Below are 19,243 nucleotides of genomic sequence, written 5' to 3'. Positions count from 1 at the left end.
TCGCAGTCTGGCCTCACACCAATACATGTGGCTGCCTTCATGGGCCACTTGAACATTGTCCTACTTCTGCTGCAGAATGGAGCCTCTCCAGATGTCACTAACATTGTGAGTATGGCTTGGGTCAGAATAACCACAGGGAGAAAGAGAGGAAGCGTATGGGTGTGTAGGGATGTGTGTGTGTGTGTGTGTGTGTGTGTGTGTGTGTGTGTGTGTGTGTGTGTGTGTGTGTGTGTGTGTGAGATCAAAGCTCAGCGGCTGAGCTTTGAGAAGAGCCCCCGTGATAACGTATTATTGAAATAATTGCTAGAAGGTCACTGAAAGGAACCTCCATAGGGTAAGAAATGTTTTACAAAGTAATAAAATGGAAGCTGTGGAATAAGACTGTGTCAGCTTCCTGGTGCAGATAAATTGAACATGCATCTTAAATACACTTATAAAACAAAATACATTTTAAAAGCTTCTCTGAACGTGAAGGAATGATTGATTGGAATAAAATATTCAGGACTCACTCTACTTGCTTGAGTGAATCATATTCCAGGAAATTTTGGTTAAAATATTAAGTCAGTACCATAATCAATTCTATCAAATGATTAACCAGAGATAGACCAATATTAGAAGATTTTTTATTTAATATCAAATTCTCCCTCCCTCCTTCAGTTACATGGATTTTCCATTTTCTAACCTTACTTTGATTTTTCCTTTTGATTTGGTTGGCTGAATTAGTTATAACTTGCAACTTTTTCATGTATCCTGAAATCCATGTTGGTCTTCAGACAACTTTTGTTCTGACAATAAATGCTGGATATTTCAGAATTCTTCTACCTAATATAAATTAGGATTTTTACTTCCCATTTCTTTATATTTCTCTCATTTTCTTGGAGTCAGCCCAGTTAAACTTTGATCATTGAATACAGATTTTCTCCTGAGCAAGAGAACTTGCTTTGTACAAAATACTGTCATGTATTTGAAGCTCACCAGGACCCACTGGAATATTGAGATTTTTAAAAAAGTATTCAACAGAAATAACTCCCCAAATAAATCTTAGTGCTTATTATTAAAATGAATCATATTTTCAAAAGCAATTGGTTTACTATTGTTGCTAATTTTTGGTATTCCGTTCCTTTTGAGTTGTGAAATGGAATGTTCAATTTTACTTTTTATTCATATTCCCTTTCATTTTCTCATTTCCTTGTATTTTATACACTGTTTCTGTGCTGAAGTTTCTGATGCATGGACAAAATCCATGTGAAATAAATTTATTTGATTTTAAATATGTGTTAATACCTCTCTTCCTATTATTCACAATTGGAGTATAAAACCATCAAAGAATTGAAATATAGTCTGTATTTATACACCCCCCTAATTACAGCTTACTGATCCTAAAGTAATAATATATGCTAATTTTAAATTTCTCCACTAAGGATAAGAGTAATTTCACAACATGCCAATCTGAGTTTAATTTATGGTCACTTCTTAGAACTTTAAAAGAAATCAATAGCATCCTTCTTCTGTTCAGAGATGACCACCTCCCTTTTTAAAATTGAGACCTACACAAACCAGTACCTTTTAAAAGAAGTTCTCTGAGTACTTTCCCACTGTACTGTATTTTCCTTCTTTGCATTAAAATGCCTACAGGATCTCAGGAGCAATGGTAATACTATGTAAAATTATATTATCATAGTAACATAGACAAGTATATTCTATGCAGTGCTTGATTGAAATCCCCCATGTTAATCGTTCTGAGGGGAGATTTTTGCAAAATCATCAAAGAAAAGCCACATGAAATGATTGTATGATTTTGCGGCACTCTTAATTTGCTTCTTAACTGACCAATTCCAAATTATTTGATGGTTATGTATTTGCTCCATATTGATATACTCCACTCCGCAAAAAAAACGAAAACAAAACCAAAAAACTATATGGGCTACATATAGATTTTCAAATAAAAAACAAATTTTTATTTGTTAAACAAAATATCAATTAAAACAATAAAAATGTTGACATATTTAGGTTCTTGAATACTCCCAAATTTGGCAATTGCTATATTAAACTTTAAATTCCACCTGTTGGTCATTATAAAGTTCTTCATTTTGTTTTATCTTCTCATTCGTCCATTACATACTCTTTCTCTTCAGCCTTCTCAAAACAAATACTTGAGAGCCACCTGCCAATGTAATCCTCTTCTCAAATGTGTTTCCTAGTTGCTTTTTGTTTGTTCATTTTAATTTTTGTATGATGTGTCCTTCAGAGAGCAGATACCATGTACATAGGGTTACCAGATAAGATACAGGACTCCTGGTTAAATTTGAATTTCAGATAAACACCAAATAATTGTTTTTAGTATAAGTATGTACCATGCAATAGTTGAGACACACTTATACTAAAATGATTATTCTTTGTTGGTCTGGAATTCAGATTTAACCGGACATCCTGTATTTTGATATGCTAAATCTGGCAACCCTACATTTAGAGGAATTTAACTTTCTCTAGCAGTGGGACGCCTGTGAACTGGTGTATTCTCAGAATGTGAGGATATAGCTGCTGCATCCAAAACTCTTTGCAGGTTGATTAAGAAACGGTGTGAACACTGACTGCCTGCTTGCTGTGTCAGAGTTGGTCATTTCCTGACCCCAAAGTACCCTACCCTTGAAGCCTTTGTGTGTTGCCTGAAATCATGTTGCATTTTTGAATGCAGTGCTGTCTGTTGTGCTTTGATGCTTTACAACTGATGCAGCCAAAGTGGAAGTCAATGTAGCTGTCAGCAGAGTCAGTTTTAACAACTGGGGGAGGGGCATGAAATGTAGTACCTGCTTGGGACATGAGCATACCCATTCTCCTGCCAGTCTTGTTTTTGTCTCAAAATTCACTCCAAGTGTGAAGTGTACCAATAACTCAATCATGTGCAGATATTATTACCGCAAATCTCCCTTTCCAGAAGGCTCACAAATGCACTTGAAAACCTAGAAAGCCAGTTGTAATACATCCATAATCCAAAGTATTCATTGACAACTGTGGGAGTAGAAAACCCAGCACTTTTGGAGCTGTCCACAATGCAAAGTGGGGGACAATCGAGTTTTTCTCTTCTTACAGCAAATCAACGGATTCATGACTAAGTTCACACTTCATATTATGTTTAAGAATTTCCCCTAATCCTTAAAGTTAATGAGCTTAAGATAAGGAAAACAGGGCATTGAATAAGATGAGGTGCCCAGTAACTAAGAAATGGAACCTACTGATTAAAATATATATACCCTCTTTCATTTTCTTATTTATACTTATGTATAAACAAGGGTAACATAATATAAAAGGGTAAAGGCAATTTACATAAAGGTCAATTACTCAAAAATCATTAAATAAGAATTAAACAAGACCATTGTTTTAAAGTAGAGAGACCATTTGCATATATATATATATATATATGTAGATATAATGTTTTCTTTGTATATAATGTTTAATACTTTAGATTAGGTTTTATATCTAACTTGTCAATTTCAAATGTGTAAACATCATAAAAACAACTTATTTTAAGCATAAATAAAGGTACTAGAAATACTAAGACTAGTATTTGAAACCTTTTAGATTTTGAAAACCCCTCATTGATAAAGTTTGGCTTGTAAGCGTATAAATTCATCACTGAGTAGGTACTCCTGAGGCCTCTTTGACTTAACTTCTTATAAGGAAACTCATTTTTTGTCTTCATTCTACTAAAATTAGTAAAATTGTTGTACTATTATAAGACTTAGAAATGGAATAAAGATTTGAGGGGGTTTTTTTTAGAGGCAGGTTTTAAGTGATATAGAAAAGTTAGAAATCATGGCTGTCTGAAGAGGAAAAACCTTGCCGTACATCCAAAGTCTGAAAAGTACTGCTGTTCCAGTCATGTTATTTTATGTAATAACATACTCCAAATACATTTACTCTACAAAAGTCAAAAGATGACATCAGAAAATAAGGCCATTAGAGGATAAATGAATTATCAACAAAAAGAAGATTAGCATAGACATCCAGTTTCATGCTCTCAAATTCAAACCATTGGAATTGAATTTCTCATAACTTCATAAGGAATGGGTCTCTGAATACTAGCAAAAAATGAACTCTGAGCTAAGTATCAAACTAAAGTTTGTCTTAAATCTGGGTTTAAGGGTTTGTTGTGCAAGTAATCAGAAGAAATTATTCACTGGAATTTGTTAAACGTTATCCAGTTACCTCAACCAACGTTGAAATCAATTTAGTTTATTTGGACTAGTTTACCTGGTTGAAATCAACCTTATTTTCTAGTATGGTTGTGGTGACTAAAATAACTTTTATTCCAATATCTTATTCTTTTATAACTGTAAAATTGTTTGAAAGAATGAATCCCTGCTTTCTTTAGAACTACATGTGGTTTTAAAATATGCAGATTGAAAAAAAAACCCTTCTCTTAGAGGCAGTAATTAACAGGCTTCCCAATGAGAAAATTCTCTGATGTCTAACCATCATCCTTCATGCTGCAGCTTAAGCTACCTTTTTCTGATAAGTGTGTCTTCCTTGATGCAGCATGAAGCTACTTGAGGAGACACCTGAAGCTCAGTGCTGCCCACCTCAACTGATGGCACTGTTAACATTGCTTTACTCATCTCTCAGTATTTCTCTCGAGTAACTGTAATTCAATACGCTCATCAATAACAAGCAGAGGACCTCTTGGGCAAATCAGATTCCTCGTATGAACAGTCTTTATCTAGTCTCATAACACAAAGATAAAGCCAAAGTAAAAAAAAATAGTTTATTTCAGAAGTAAATTTTGAATTCTGAAAAGAAATGACATGTATGGTAACAGATGATGTGATTTTTTTGCACTGTGTTGACTAGATCGGCAGCATCTAGAGTTTCTCATAAAAACGGGATAGAGCTGTAATCACATATTTAAGTGTGACAGATTTTAGATTTGAAGGATGAAAGGTAACTTCATACCACCAAAAGCAATTTAGGTTATGCCACGTTGACTGTGAAGTTAAACCTCAGGGTATCCTGAATGTTTGGGTAAGTTCACTGGTTTGTCATGAGTGAAAAAAAAAATTAAACGCTTGTCTTATCCTTTTGAAGATGGAGAAGATACTGTTTTTCCAGACTAAACAATTATGAAATAATTATACCTTTTCATAGATTTCTGAAACTTTTGGATATAATGCTATCTTTCACAAAAAGGCACATTTTTATTCTATGCCATGCAGAGCAGTGGGTTTACTTATGATTGAATGATCTTTGTTTCCTGGCAGCGTGGGGAGACTGCACTGCACATGGCAGCCCGGGCAGGGCAGGTGGAAGTGGTCCGATGCCTCCTGAGAAATGGTGCCCTTGTCGATGCCAGAGCCAGGGTAGGTGCTGGTGCTTGCGGTTTTCTTCTGTTACGTGCATGAGTTCTATCCTTAAGAGATGCCGCTATTCTTCATCTCTTGATGTGGAAATGCCAAGGACTGTAAGTGAAAACATCAATTCAGTGACAGTTTTTCAGGCAAAAGTGAAATGATATGGTAAATATACACAATGGAAAATGCACTTCAATTTCAGAAACACTAACATTTGAAAAAATAATACAATTTAGTATCTAAGAAATTTGGTATTGACTAACATTTTAATAAATTTTTTTTACCTATGAAAGCCCTTCCACATATATCTTCATTTTCATGAATTTTAACATTTTAACCTATATTATATAGATACTATATATATTAAAATTTATTTCTTACCACCAAAGCCAATCAAATTTCTATAGACATTCCTTACTAGTAACTTAAAGACAAACCATATTCAAAGTTTTAATGTTTCCCTTCATCTGTTTTACTTTCCTCATTTCTATAATGAGTTCTACTTTTCTTCTTACTTTGATTTTCCATATTTAGGCATTCTACCCTTCCACTATTCCAAAATAAATGAATTTTGGCCCGGGAGATTGGATTCTCCTATTTCTGATTCCCACAACTTGACTTTTTTTCCTTCTTCTTTTTAAAAAATGTCCCTTCCCAGTTGCTTTTTTCACCTTCTTCCTTTACACTGAATATTTTATCAATATCTTCTGTTTCCTTTTCCGTGCTGTTTCATTAACTTTCGCACTAGCACCTTTGGGATTCTCATGGAATATTTAAACACTTTCGCTTCTTTTTCAATATTTGATATATCTAAGCTAGAACTCACTTCACCTTGAATCCTACCGTAGTGAGTCCATTTTCAAAACAGTATTGTATTGGAATGAAAACATTCAGCTGGAAACATACAAATTGTCATTTCAGACAAGGCATTTCACTTCTGGGTCTTCATTATTAAAATATAAGGGTTGGACTTAGAAACCTTGAAACTCCTTTCCAGACTTCTTAACATTCTCTGACTCTATGAATTTTATAGCATTTTTTTCCACAGACCTTCATGCAGAATCCAGTGATACGTGGGCCACCTTCATTACTCTAGTAGTTTTGATTTTTTTCTGCCTTTCTATCCATTGTACAAGTAGTGTAATTTATGTTCTTTGGTACTCATCATTGGCATTTTATGCTCTTATATACTGAATGCTTTTGATATTCAAACTCTCTTCTTCCCTGCCTTGGCATTTTTCTTGTTTCCCTTCCCCACCCCCTTAAAGACTATTTTTTAAAAGCAGTTTTAGTTCCACAGCACAATTGAGAGGAAGGTGCAGAGGCTTCCCATAGGCCCCCTGACCCCATAGTCTTCCCAGTTATGAGCATTCCCCACCAGAGTAGTACATTGGTTGTGAGTGACGAACCTACATTGATACATCATTATTCCCCCAAGCACCTAGTTTACGTTAGGATTCACGCTAGGTGTTGTACATTCTATGGGTTTGGACAAACATATAATAACATGTATCCATCCTTATAGTATCATATAGAGTAGTTTCACTGCCCTAAAAATCCTCTGTGCTCTGCCTAGTCTCATTTCCTTTTAAGTTTACCTGGCAATTCAGCTGTTAAAAAAAAATTTATGGTCCGTCAATGTGCTCTGAATATCTTGAACTTCATTAATTTTACCAGAAATTGTGGTAGTGTTCCTGGTAAATATTTTGTAATCCATACTTAATAATAAAAGGGTTTCTCATGAATCCCTCTTAATATAAAATAAAACTGCTTAATAGTTTGTAGTCAAATTCCCACATGCATGCACTTCTGAAAACTCCCTCTCTTAACCGAATACCATTGCTCTACAATTCACTCTCTTCCAAAGGGGAGATAGTTAAAATTATACCCAGTACTACACTGATCTCCAAGGTCAAGATCTCTGGGTAGTCTATGTTCTTCTCTATCAGGTGTAGAAATAATACCTCATGGTTATATAATCATGGGGCCTACTCCCAATATATAATGAAAGAAAAGTCATATCATCACAATAATGTCTCTCAGTTAAAAGTGCAAGCAGCATTCTCTATTCACCAGTCAAGAGCATAAGACATATTTTGCTGTACAGACTGGAAGGCTGGGGCTGCAGTGGCATAAGTTCCTGGGTCCGCCAATGTGCTTGTCCCCAGGGCCCTGCCCTCAGGAAGGTCCTTTCTTGTCCAATGTCCTCCATGGACATAGCTGAGAGGGCCGCTGAGACCTGCCCTTTTAGGAGTTCTCTTGCTTTAGGTGCCCGTATTCTGTTGGCACAATACAGGGGCCTGGCATTTGCTTTAGGGATTGAGCAATCACAGGGCCCCTAGTCTTAAACTCACTTGAAACTTAACTCACTTAAAACTTTAGTTAACTTCTGGTATATATGGTTCCTGGGAATCCTGTTAGCTAGTAACTTATAGCAGAAATTTTTATCAAACATTTGAACCCTGTCCCAGCCTTTGCTATTTCTGTCTTTTGGTAAAAGGAGTTGGGGCTCAGCAAGTTTCCCTAATTTTGGAAACTAGCAGTGATGGTAAGGCAGAGCTCACGTCTTCCTGGATCAGGCTGTATCACTGTCAGTGATGCTTTATGGTGAGAGAATTATTGCCCCTTATATTTGGAAGAGGCCTAGAGGATCAAGCTGCCCACATTTTTTTCTTTAGCTCTTCCCACGAATATTATCTTCTGTGATTTCCCAATTCTTTGCCTTGGATAGAATTAGCTTTAGCTTGGAGTGGCAAATTCAACTTTTGCAATTCTACAGGGAAACAATTACCCAAACCTCCAAGGTCTTATATTCTCTGATTACAGGTGGAAAGACTTTCTTATCAAATTTGTAGCTTCTTCCCTTTTCCACTTTCAGATAGGAGCGTACCAAAAGTTGAAGAAAATGGGCAAAACAGCTTACTTCTTAACTTCCTTTTTTTAAAAAAAAAAACAAGTACCTTAATGCTCTGAGAACCAAGAGACACTGATCGATAATTTAACCAGTTACTTGGCCACCACCAGTCAAGGACTGCCGCTTCTCAGCTATGGATTAAGGGGTCACCGTTGCCCTAATGCTCCCCCTCGCTCACTGAAAACACATGTTAGAGTGTGTCACTTGTAATACCCACCTCAATCAAATTCTGCTGGGCAGAAGTCCAAGCAGGAAACCCAGAAACAACAGATGTTCATGATAGCTATCCTCAAGTTCTTTGGTCTTTGATTGTGTTTTGTGTCCATTTATTTTTGTAACTTTTAATTCTCTCCATTCCTCTCTTTTCTCCTCTGTATTTCAGAGAAAGTTGTGTCTTTCAAGTGTTGTCTGTCTCCCTTCCTATTGAGAGACCTCTTGTCCTGTTAGTTTTCTTAGAGGCCATCATATTGTCTCTCTTTCTGTGGAATGAATAGACAAAGAAATGTCTTTAGAATCCAATGCCTGAATTCAAGTTCTGTTTTCATAGCTGCGTGACCTTGGACAGTCCTGGAAAACTCATTTAATTCCTCTTAATCTCTTTTCACTGGAAAATGGTTGAATAATATATGTTACGCCTTCCTTTCAGGTCTAAGTATAGGACTTGTCAGGTATGCATCATACATGAAAGAAGTTTATAAGGTGCAAATTTTTCTAAAATTCCAATTCTATTGCTAAAATAATTGTATTATTACTGTTTATTATTTAGTTCTTACCACCCTGAAATGCATACAGTGCTATTTCATCTCTTCCTGTACCTTCCACTTAATACTTTTTTCCTTATAACTTTAAGATAAAGTGCATTTATTTGAACAGTTCTCCCTATTCTATTCTACCTTCTCCATTCATTCTTAGCCCTGGAAGTTGGCCCAGCTTCTCCTTTCTCACCTTTGTTATGACATGCCCTTGGGCAGATTATAGAGATATACCTCTTTTCATCACTAAGGTTACACACAATTTTCTTTTATCAAGACAATGGTTTGGCCTCATTTTCTTAACACTGAAAACATTTTCCTGACCACACATTAGAGTCAGGTGATTTCTTAAGCCTTCTCCAGCGTGTCCTTCCTGTCCCTTATACCAGCTATCTCCTCTCCCTGTTTTTAAATGAGAAGCACTTGGCAAATACTTAACCCCATTTGCTCCTCGCCAGGCTTCCATTTCATCTTTGAAGCCCTGGATGTAAGTCCCAGACCCATCTGCAACGTTTCCTGGAACAATGTCTTTTTAAATCAGATTGCAACATCTTCTTTATCCACAGTCTCTCCTTGAAGAAAATAACCAGCATTTGTATCCTTGGCTTGCTGAGTGGAGTAAGAACAAAGTTTTCCCAGCATCCCTCTTTTTTTTTTCCTCTTGATACAGTTCCCAGAATAAATACTGTCTCTTAGTGAAAGCTTTTGGATGAGAATCTAGGTCTTAGGGCTTCTGGACTAGATTTCTTTCTTATTCAGAACTATGAGCTGGTTTATATTTAAACATAAGTGAAGGCTGAGGCCTTAATGAGTTGAGAAACATTTTGGCATGCCCAGAAAACAGTGACCAAGTTCATGGAAATATCTACTTTTAAAAAAATTGAAGGAAGATTTTGTGACCAAACAGGTCATTCTATATAACAAGATATAAATTGTAGTCAGAGTAGCAGTAATTTCCTTTTGGGTAGGGGTTCCTGGAGATTCCAAGAAGACATCATGAAACATCTGAGTGAAATGTATTACTAGTGACGTTTGGTCTGTCCTGGCACTAACTTTTTACTTGATCTGAGTTGTAGGAGGAACAGACGCCTTTGCATATTGCCTCTCGCCTGGGTAAGACAGAAATTGTTCAGCTGCTTCTACAACATATGGCTCACCCAGATGCGGCCACTACAAATGGGTACACACCACTGCACATCTCTGCCAGGGAAGGCCAGGTAGACGTGGCATCAGTCCTGCTGGAAGCAGGAGCCGCCCACTCCTTAGCTACCAAGGTAAGAGGAATGGTTTCATGCTGGCACGGACCAGGAGCAATCCCAAATCATAGAATGTCAAGAAGGGTAGATCGCCTGTAGGCCTCCGACTTCTTCCTCTTTGAATATTTTAGATTCATTTTCTAAATGACCAAGGGGGGTTGTGAGATTGCATATAATATCTTCAAAAGGAGGGCTGGATTCTCTTCTTCTAATTAATGCCGGTGTTGTTTCTAGAACTTTATTATTATTATTATGACTTGGCCACGCTATGTGGCTTGTGGGATCTTAGTTCCCTGACCAGGGATCAAACCCGGGCCCCTTACAGTGGAAGCACGGAGTCCTAACCACTGGACCACCAGGGAATTCCCTCTAGAACTTTAATTAAGATGATTTCCATAAAGCAAGTGTTATTTTCTCTTTACTTTCCATGATAAAAATCTATAATATATTCCCATGAATATATTATAGAAAAAATTACAATTTCTCTTTACTTTCCATGATAAAAATCTATAATATATTCCCATGAATATATTATAGAAAAAAATACAATTCCCAAATACATCGAGCTAGTATTACTACTGAGGAAGATACTGTTGCATTAGATTGGCAATACTGTATTTGTTGAGTTTTAGTGCTACCTAGAAGTTCACTTCACATAATCTTGCATTTTTCCATCCCTGGTGTCAGCTATTATGCCCCTTCTGCTCCCTACACTTTACCAGCTACATGGTGTCTAAACAGAACTGGGCTGGAGAGTCACACTTTATTAGTTGTATTAGTTGTCATCTAACAAAGAATTTTACTTATGTTCAAAGTTTTGAACTAGGGCAGAGTAATTTTATCTCCACTTGATACATTATATTTGCGATCCCCTCTTTGGATATGACTTAGAATAAAACACGAACACAGCTAATTGGAGCAAGAGAAATTGGACTAGTGCAGAAGAGAAGAAGAACGAGACAGATTACAGCCTACAACAAGTGAATTATTCACAGGACAAAATAATTCCCACAAATACAACAGTGATTCAGATTAGTAAGGAATGGGCACAAATACTGCATCTGGGGGAGAAGGGAGTTTGCAAGTACGAACTGAAGTACTGTGGTGGCATCTGTCCTCTGAGAGGTAGGAGCAGCCTGCTGGCTGTTACGACTTACCTGGTTGCCTATGGCTGTAAAACATGCTTTGATGTAAGAAGTTGGTAATCATTCAAATGCTGAAATCAGAAGGGTTGAAAGGATTTTTAAAATATTTTTTTAAAAACATCATAAACTAAACAACAAACAGAGTTGATCCTTAAACAATGAGAGGGTTAGGGGCGCCCACCCTTCACACAGTTGAAAATCCTCATATAACTTATAGTCTGTCCTCATATCCACAGTTCTTCTGTATCTTGGGTTCTTCATATCCATGGTTCCACATCCTCGGATTCAACTAACTGCAGACTGTGTAGTACTGTAGTATTTCCTATTGAAAAAAATCCACATATAAATGGACCTTCACAGTTCAAACCTGTGTTCAAGGGGCAACTGTGTAATAATAATAATAATAGTAATAATAACCCAAGAGAGACTGGGTGATTGTCTCATCAGATGAAGGTAATAAATAAATGAAATTTAGATATATAAAACACAGAAATAGAGAATAAAACATAATCCCTTGTCTTCCGAAGATTTTTAGAATTAAAAAGATATCTAAAGCAATAGTAAATTAGGACAGTTAAATGGAAGAAACTATTAAACAAAACACTTCCACAGTGGAACTGACTGGGGTTCTAAGGGTAGTTGACTCATCATCAGTAAAGCTATTTAAGTGTTGATAAATATCAGAGGGTAAATGAAATCCTGATGAGATTAACACAGGGGAAGAAGGAAGACATGTGATTCAAGAGATGCTTCCCGATCTCTATTCTGTGATTCTACAGTAAAGATTCTATGTAGTTTTGTCTAATAATAGTTTCCAAATTTATAAAGGGGCTGGACCGCTATTCCAGCAAGACTTTAAGGATAAGGAGTTTATTTTTTCTTTCTTACCACATGGCTTGTCTCAGGGAACTCGACTTCATCCTGAGTGTCACTCCGGTCATTGTGTGGATTGAGTTAGAGGGAAGAGAGCATTAACAACAAATGTTGGCTTAAATGGACTTCCTATATTTGCCCCACATTTGGAAAAAGCAGAAGATTTACTCTCCTCCAAGGACTTCTTAGTACCTAATGTTCAAAAAGAGCAAAAAGAAAAATGACATCTTAGCTAAAAATAATTTGTGTAGTGACACTGTGAAAAAGCAGTATTGCTTCTTGAGGAATATTCTGTATTCTGATGAAGGCTTAAATGGTCTGAAGGATAAGCCCTATCTTAGACCACTTAACCCAGGCATGTTTGCTGTGTGTGTTTTGCAAGCCCGGGTCAGCTTTAGAATTCTCCCACTCCCAATGTAGTGCCAGAAGAACATGTGATTAGACTGTCTGGCCAAGAGGATGGATTTGAGATCATGGTGTAGGAACTGTGCCATCCTTGAGATCTGAGTCCAGGGACCTAGCTGTATTTGTAACACACTGCTAATTACAGAGAGTGACATTGGTTAGGCACACAAGACATTGAATCTGTTCGTGTAAACATGTGTAGGAGAGCAGCAGTTTAAAAGTTTGATGTTAATCAGCTCAACATCCTGCCAGAAGTAGAGTGTATTTTCCGAAAGGAATTGGTCTTATATAAAGTGTGGGTCTTTTGAGACAAGGGATAAAAGTCAGGACGAGAGGTGCTTTTTAAACGGTGAACTGTTTTTGTTCTGTCCACCATTTTATCTTGCTATTTCTGCAGAAAATGCAATCAGCTGAATCACAAATAATTTTTTTTTAATCGTAGCTGCTGAAATACCCTAAACCTTAAATAAAGAAATTTGGAATTCAGGTATTATAAAAAGGATAGGAAAAATGAGAAAGCCTGGACAGGAGGTACTACTGTCTCAATCCTATTAATTTTAGAGGCAAGAAAAAGACAGGGTTGGTTTTTTTTTTTTTCACTCACAAATCAGAGCCATTTTTCTGACACATAAATACCAAGCCTAGAACGTCAAATTTCAGTCTCTAAGCCCTGAAGATAAAATTTCTTTTGTTCAGTCTGTCAAGCCAAACTCTTGCTTGTTAAACTTTATTCTTTGTCCTAGTCCTTGTTTATGGCTAACATTTAACGCTCCCAGTATTTTTCCCAAATGGAGAATCAACATAAGTTTGCTTAATATGTTAACCAGTAAAAAAAAGATTTTGTTAGCCATCACAAAGAAAACTGCTACATTTTACTTTTGTTCTTCACATTTTCAGAAGGGTTTCACACCCTTGCACGTAGCAGCCAAGTATGGAAGCCTGGATGTGGCGAAACTTCTCTTACAACGCCGTGCTGCTGCAGATTCTGCGGGGAAGGTAAAAGTTTTCAAGCATATATGTTTGTTATGTAACTCGGTCAAGTTGGAAGCTTGGGAGATCTGCATTTCCAGATGTTTTGCTCACTCTTCTTAAAGGAATATGAATGTAACGGATGAAACTATACCAAATAGATATGATGGCGGTGTCCATGACCTGCCCACATATACACTGATTCAGAAGGTGTTTAAAAGAGCTGTGCCTCAAATGTGTGTTCCTGTCACAACAGGGCCCAGAACTTCTCTATGTTAAGAAGAATCCTTGGAATGTTAACGTAATAATCCTTACATGGCATTTTAGACTTTTTTTTTTTTTTTTTTTTTTTTGCGGTATGCGGGCCTCTCTCTGCTGTGGCCTCTCCCGTTGCGGAGCGCAGGCTCAGCGGCCATGGCTCACGGGCCCAGCCGCTCCGCGGCATGTGGGATCCTCCCGGACCGGGGCACGAACTCGTGTCCCCTGCATCGGCAGGCGGACTCTCAACCACTGCGCCACCAGGGAAGCCCTAGACTTTTAATTATGGTGGAATCAAGATGCCCTGTGCTAACTGAAAGCTCAACGTATCATTTTCAGTTTTAGTTACGTTTCTAATAAGAAAATCATGAGGTATTTATTTTTACTTTTCCTATTGACTATATTAATTAATTAACATGGACTTAATCGATACCAGTTTCCTTGCATCCTGGCAGCTTCAGGGCAGCTAATGCTAATTTATTAATCCTGAAACTTCAACACACCCATTACAGAATGGCCTTACCCCGCTCCATGTTGCTGCTCATTATGACAACCAGAAGGTGGCGCTGCTGTTACTGGAGAAGGGTGCTTCCCCTCATGCCACTGCCAAGGTGAGGACCACAGAAAGGATTTACAGACTGTAGGGTGTAACTCTAATCTGACTGGACATGGGAATTGTTTCTTAAGCACACGGTGCTGATATAACTGCAACCAGTCTTGGCAATAGTAGCTTTTGGTATTGTCCTTGTTTTTTTTTTTTTTTCCCCGGGCCTCTCACTGTTGTGGCCTCTCCCGTTGCGGAGCACAGGCTCCGGACGCGCAGGCTCAGCGGCCATGGCTCACGGGCCCAGCCGCTCCGCGGCACGTGGGATCCTCCCAGACCGGGGCACGAACCCGTGTCCTCTGCATCGGCAGGCGGACTCTCAACCACTGCGCCACCAGGGAAGCCCAAAGCCTTTTAAGATTTTTTACAAGTTAGCAAATACTAAGGGGACGTGCCCAGGAACCAATAAAGATGACTCTGATTGCCAACACTCAGTGTTTTAGACACACAAGTATGAGCTTTGAGAAATTAAACGTAAGAAAGGCAGTTCAGGTTTTCCCTTCTCTCGTATAAACAGAATGTCGTGATACACCTACCCTTTTACTCACTCATTCCTTCTGACTTCAAATTTTTCACTGTGCTCTATATGAAAGACTGTTTTTTACATGTTTCATTCGTGTTAACTATAGCATACATCCTTCCAAGTTCCTAGGCTAGAAATGCATTTTGGGGGTATGTGTAGCACCAACTCATAAAATAGCTCCAACTAAGACTTGAACCTTTGGACAGAGTGTTTCCCACCATTTGAGCTGCCTCTTTATTATGCTGAAAATATACATAAATGTCATATAACAGATAAAGTCATCACTGTATCTTTCATTTATTCATTCAGTAAATATATATTGAGAAGATGTCATAGTTTATTTAAAAAGAAAAATATTTCTTGTGGTGGGAAAATATTCATGCTATGTTAGATGACATAATAAAGCAACAACTATTACCACTTACATGCCAAACACTGTGCCTAGCATTTTACATGCAATATCTCATTTAATCTCATAATAATCCCATGAGATTGGTATTATAATGATTTCTATTCTATAGATGAGGAAGTGAGATTTAAATAGGTTACTTTGTACGTCCAAAGTCACATGACTACTATTGACAGAGCTAGGATTTGACCTCAGACAATCTGACTTTAGAGGCAGCACTCTTAACCACTAGGTCTACTGCATCCCAAAGCAGTAGAGGAGAATTATTCCACTTCTATTATATAACTATGTACATATATGCTCACATGTCTATTTAAATTATACACATTATACATATATAATAAAATAGAATACTCTATGTGAAAGTACATTTTGTATATAAACAAATTATATATAATAAACTATTACATATGTATAACTTTGTACCCATACCTATATATAGATCTATATATGTATGTATATATACACACATATACATATTTTATTGCTACAAATATATGGCTTATAATAAAATATTTAAACTGTCAAAAGAGCAGGACAAATTTTTTTATTGCACCTACCATTCTTATTTCTTTATAACCCTTTCTCTGTAATCTCATCAATCATGCATTTGTTTTATGTCTTTCTTCCTACTAGATTATAAACTACTTGAGGACATTAATCATGTTATATTCATATTTGCATATCTCTGAGGTATCTCATTCAGTATTATGTGGGTTCTCAATAAATTTGAAGGAAGAATGAAGACTGAGCGACTATTCCAATGGAATTAAAAAAATATGCTCATTTAACATGCCAGTATTTTTTTTCATTAACTTTCTAGGCTGACCATTTTGAACAAAGATATGACTTTATCAACACCCAATACAACACATATGTATAAAGAAGGGATTGTAGTAAAACTATAAAACACGTGTTCTCCTCCCACAATGGGCTCTCAATGTACCAGGGAGAGAAGACCTAACTTATAAAATAACGTGTATGGTTCTTCCAAAGAGACAAATGTACCCATGATCTCCAGCCTCTACAGAGTGTGGTCCTTACTCTTTGGCACATGTGAACAAAGTCCAGAACACTAGGGAGAGCATCCTCTACTCCAGGGTCCACAGAGGGGGGCTTCAGGAGGCTCCTCTAGTGTCTTCCACTCATCTGACCTCGCCTGTCAATCAGCATGAGTCCTGTAGCTCGGGGGCCGCTCCGAGAGGCTGCCAGTTGGTTGGACCCCACCCCTAACTCCACTTTTGACACTCTATTCACTACAGTTCCCCACCCCACCTCTCAACACACGTGGTCCCTTGGACCCTAGAACCTCTTTGCTTCTTTCTACCAAAATCCGGAATCTTTTCTTAGTCTTCATCGGGTTTTGGTTCCAAAAACTTTGACTCTACGTGGAGTTAGGAGGGTTCTTCAGACTTGCAGGTTGAGTATCTGCTGGTCAGTCAGACCTCTTATATTACTAAAAATTTGACACTCTCTTTGATGATCTCTTATGTTGTTATGTTAAAACCTCCCTGTCCTTCTCCACGTAGGTCTCTGACTTTACCTAAACTTGGTAGGTTTACTGATTCTTTGCTTAGCCTTGGTAAAGCCTGTGCTGCAGAAATAGGGGGAGTTGGGGCTGAAGAAAGCCCACCGTAGCCAAAAAAGTGTTGAAACTTATAGGTTCCACAAAAATCTATGTGCCCTTTTATTCAACAGAGCCCACGGTCCAAGTGCAATGTTCTAGAGGATGTGGAACATCAAGGACCTATGAAAGGACTTCCAAGAAGAGCTGCTGAATTTCTTGAGCAGCTTAGAGGGAAATACTCATCTGAACTGAAAGATGCTTATTTTGGCTTGGAGAAAGGAAGACAGAGTAGATAGATAATGTAGGGACGTTTGAAGATCAAGGTTTCATGACAACACATAAGGGCATTTAAATTCTCAAAACTCCTTTGTATTTTTTTGGTACCCTTTGCAGTTAGACTTCAGGAATCCCCATGACCTAAAATTCTTCTTAGAGTTTCAAAAGAAGCCCTTGATCAATATGCAGTCTTTCCCTTCAGCATGCCACAGGCAGTGGCAAAGCCACTGTTTTTCATTTCTATCACGCATTTTTCATGGAAAATTCTGCCTGACTTGATAAAGAAAAGGAAAGGAAACAATACAGGTTCCAGACTTACACTTGTTCCAGGGTTTTGTTTGTTTGTTCTTTTAACTAAGTATGGGGTTTAAAGTTTGGCTGTTGTAAACGAAGTATGAGTTCCTCTGGTCCTCTCCACAAACTCCCACATAAAACTAGTAGCCTCTTATTGCTACTTTTGAGCAGTTTGTAGACATGAAGGGGGGGATCCAGGATTTTAACTGACCACCTAATAGGATTAATTAATTAATTAACCTAATAGGATTAATAGAAGCCTATTTTATTAATATCTTTTTCACCAGAATGCAGCCCCTTAAGGACAGGGATCAGGTCTTGTCCACCTCTATATCCCCACACCTAGCACACTGACCAGCACACGCTAGGTACCTACTAAATAGCTGTTGAATGAGTAAAAAGTACAACCCAACCCGAAGCACATTAGTAGGAATGTTATAACAAGACCGTAGAAATCCATTTTATTCTCTTCTATTAAAACCATGTGTGAAATGTAGTATTCAGTTCCAGGCAGCACAATTCAAGAGCTATATCGACAAACTAGAATCAGTCCAGAGCAGGTCATCCTTAATGGAGAGAGCTCTAGAAATGGGGCTTCTGTCAGGAATAGTTGAAGGAATGGGAGATTTAGCCTGGAAAACTGAAGGCTAAAGGGAGATAGGAAAACCATCACCAGGTATTTAAAGGATGGTCACATAGAAGAGGAATCTGGTTTATTGCTCTTCAGGGGCAGCATTATGAGGGGGAGATTTTAAGCTTTGGGGCATTTGTGTCTATATCTGTCTTACATGTAAGTAGAATGGGGTGCCTTGTGACATGGGTTGCAAAGATTTGGGTGTTGTTGGATGGAAACTTATGATGGGCAAGAATTTGGATTTAGTATAAACACACTTTTACCTTTTCTGTTGATTAGAGATTCTTATTTCCTTCAGACATATATCATGGCAATTGCTAAGCTTACAAATTACATGTGTTTTATCTTTACTTTTTTAGAATGGCTATACTCCTTTACATATTGCTGCCAAGAAGAATCAAATGCAGATAGCTTCCACACTCCTGAACTATGGAGCAGAGACGAACATTGTGACAAAGCAGGGAGTCACTCCACTCCATCTGGCCTCGCAAGAGGGGCACACAGATATGGTCACCTTGCTTCTGGATAAGGGAGCAAATATCCACATGTCAACCAAGGTATTCCGGTTTTGCCTCTTGCTTTAGTGAAGAGTCTTCTGAATGAATGTAAATAGAAACCAATCTAAGATAATTTGGAACAAAAAGGGGCAGGTTTGAAAGAGAAACAAGAATATCTCATAGAATTCAAGTGTAGCAAAGGAGTCAAGCCTCATGAGGGACCGGAAGATCACAAGGAAGCAGGAGTGAGGCTCACAGACTCTGCCTGTAGGGCTGCATGTTTGTATCTTGACTTTTCCCGACAAGTCAGTTTCATTTGCCTCTCTCTGTGGATCTGCTTCCTGTGCCTCTCTGTGTATGTGACCAAAGAGGCTACCCTATAGCTGCCAATAGTCAGCATCGCTGCAATTCAAGCAGTCAGTCCAGATTGCCATGGTACCTGCTGGTCCTAATTCCAAATTCCAGAGAGGGAGAGAGGTGGCAGTTTCATCTGGGTTCCGGGCCAAGCAATTGCTTCTAAGC

At 37.8% G+C, this 19,243-nt stretch overlaps 1 protein-coding gene across 2 annotated transcripts in view; it reads left to right on the top strand.

Moving 5' to 3' along the window:
- The window catches only part of ANK2 (ankyrin 2), a gene marked incomplete at both ends in the record, with an annotated part of 237,407 nt that overhangs the window by 111,498 nt on the left and 106,666 nt on the right, over nt 1–19,243 (top strand). For both annotated transcript variants that reach the window (XM_082837746.1, XM_082837745.1), the window contains 6 exons: nt 7–105; nt 5,256–5,354; nt 10,088–10,285; nt 13,588–13,686; nt 14,430–14,528; nt 18,584–18,781. In XM_082837746.1, the coding sequence (XP_082693872.1) occupies nt 7–105; nt 5,256–5,354; nt 10,088–10,285; nt 13,588–13,686; nt 14,430–14,528; nt 18,584–18,781 (792 nt within the window). The remainder of the gene's footprint in view (nt 1–6; nt 106–5,255; nt 5,355–10,087; nt 10,286–13,587; nt 13,687–14,429; nt 14,529–18,583; nt 18,782–19,243) is intronic.

The sequence above is a fragment of the Leucopleurus acutus genome (assembly GCF_964270905.1).
Source record: "Leucopleurus acutus genome assembly, chromosome: 4".
Lineage (NCBI taxonomy): Eukaryota > Metazoa > Chordata > Mammalia > Artiodactyla > Delphinidae > Leucopleurus > Leucopleurus acutus.
Note: the sequence above shows the minus strand (reverse complement) of the source record. Positions and strands in the feature narration are given on the sequence as shown.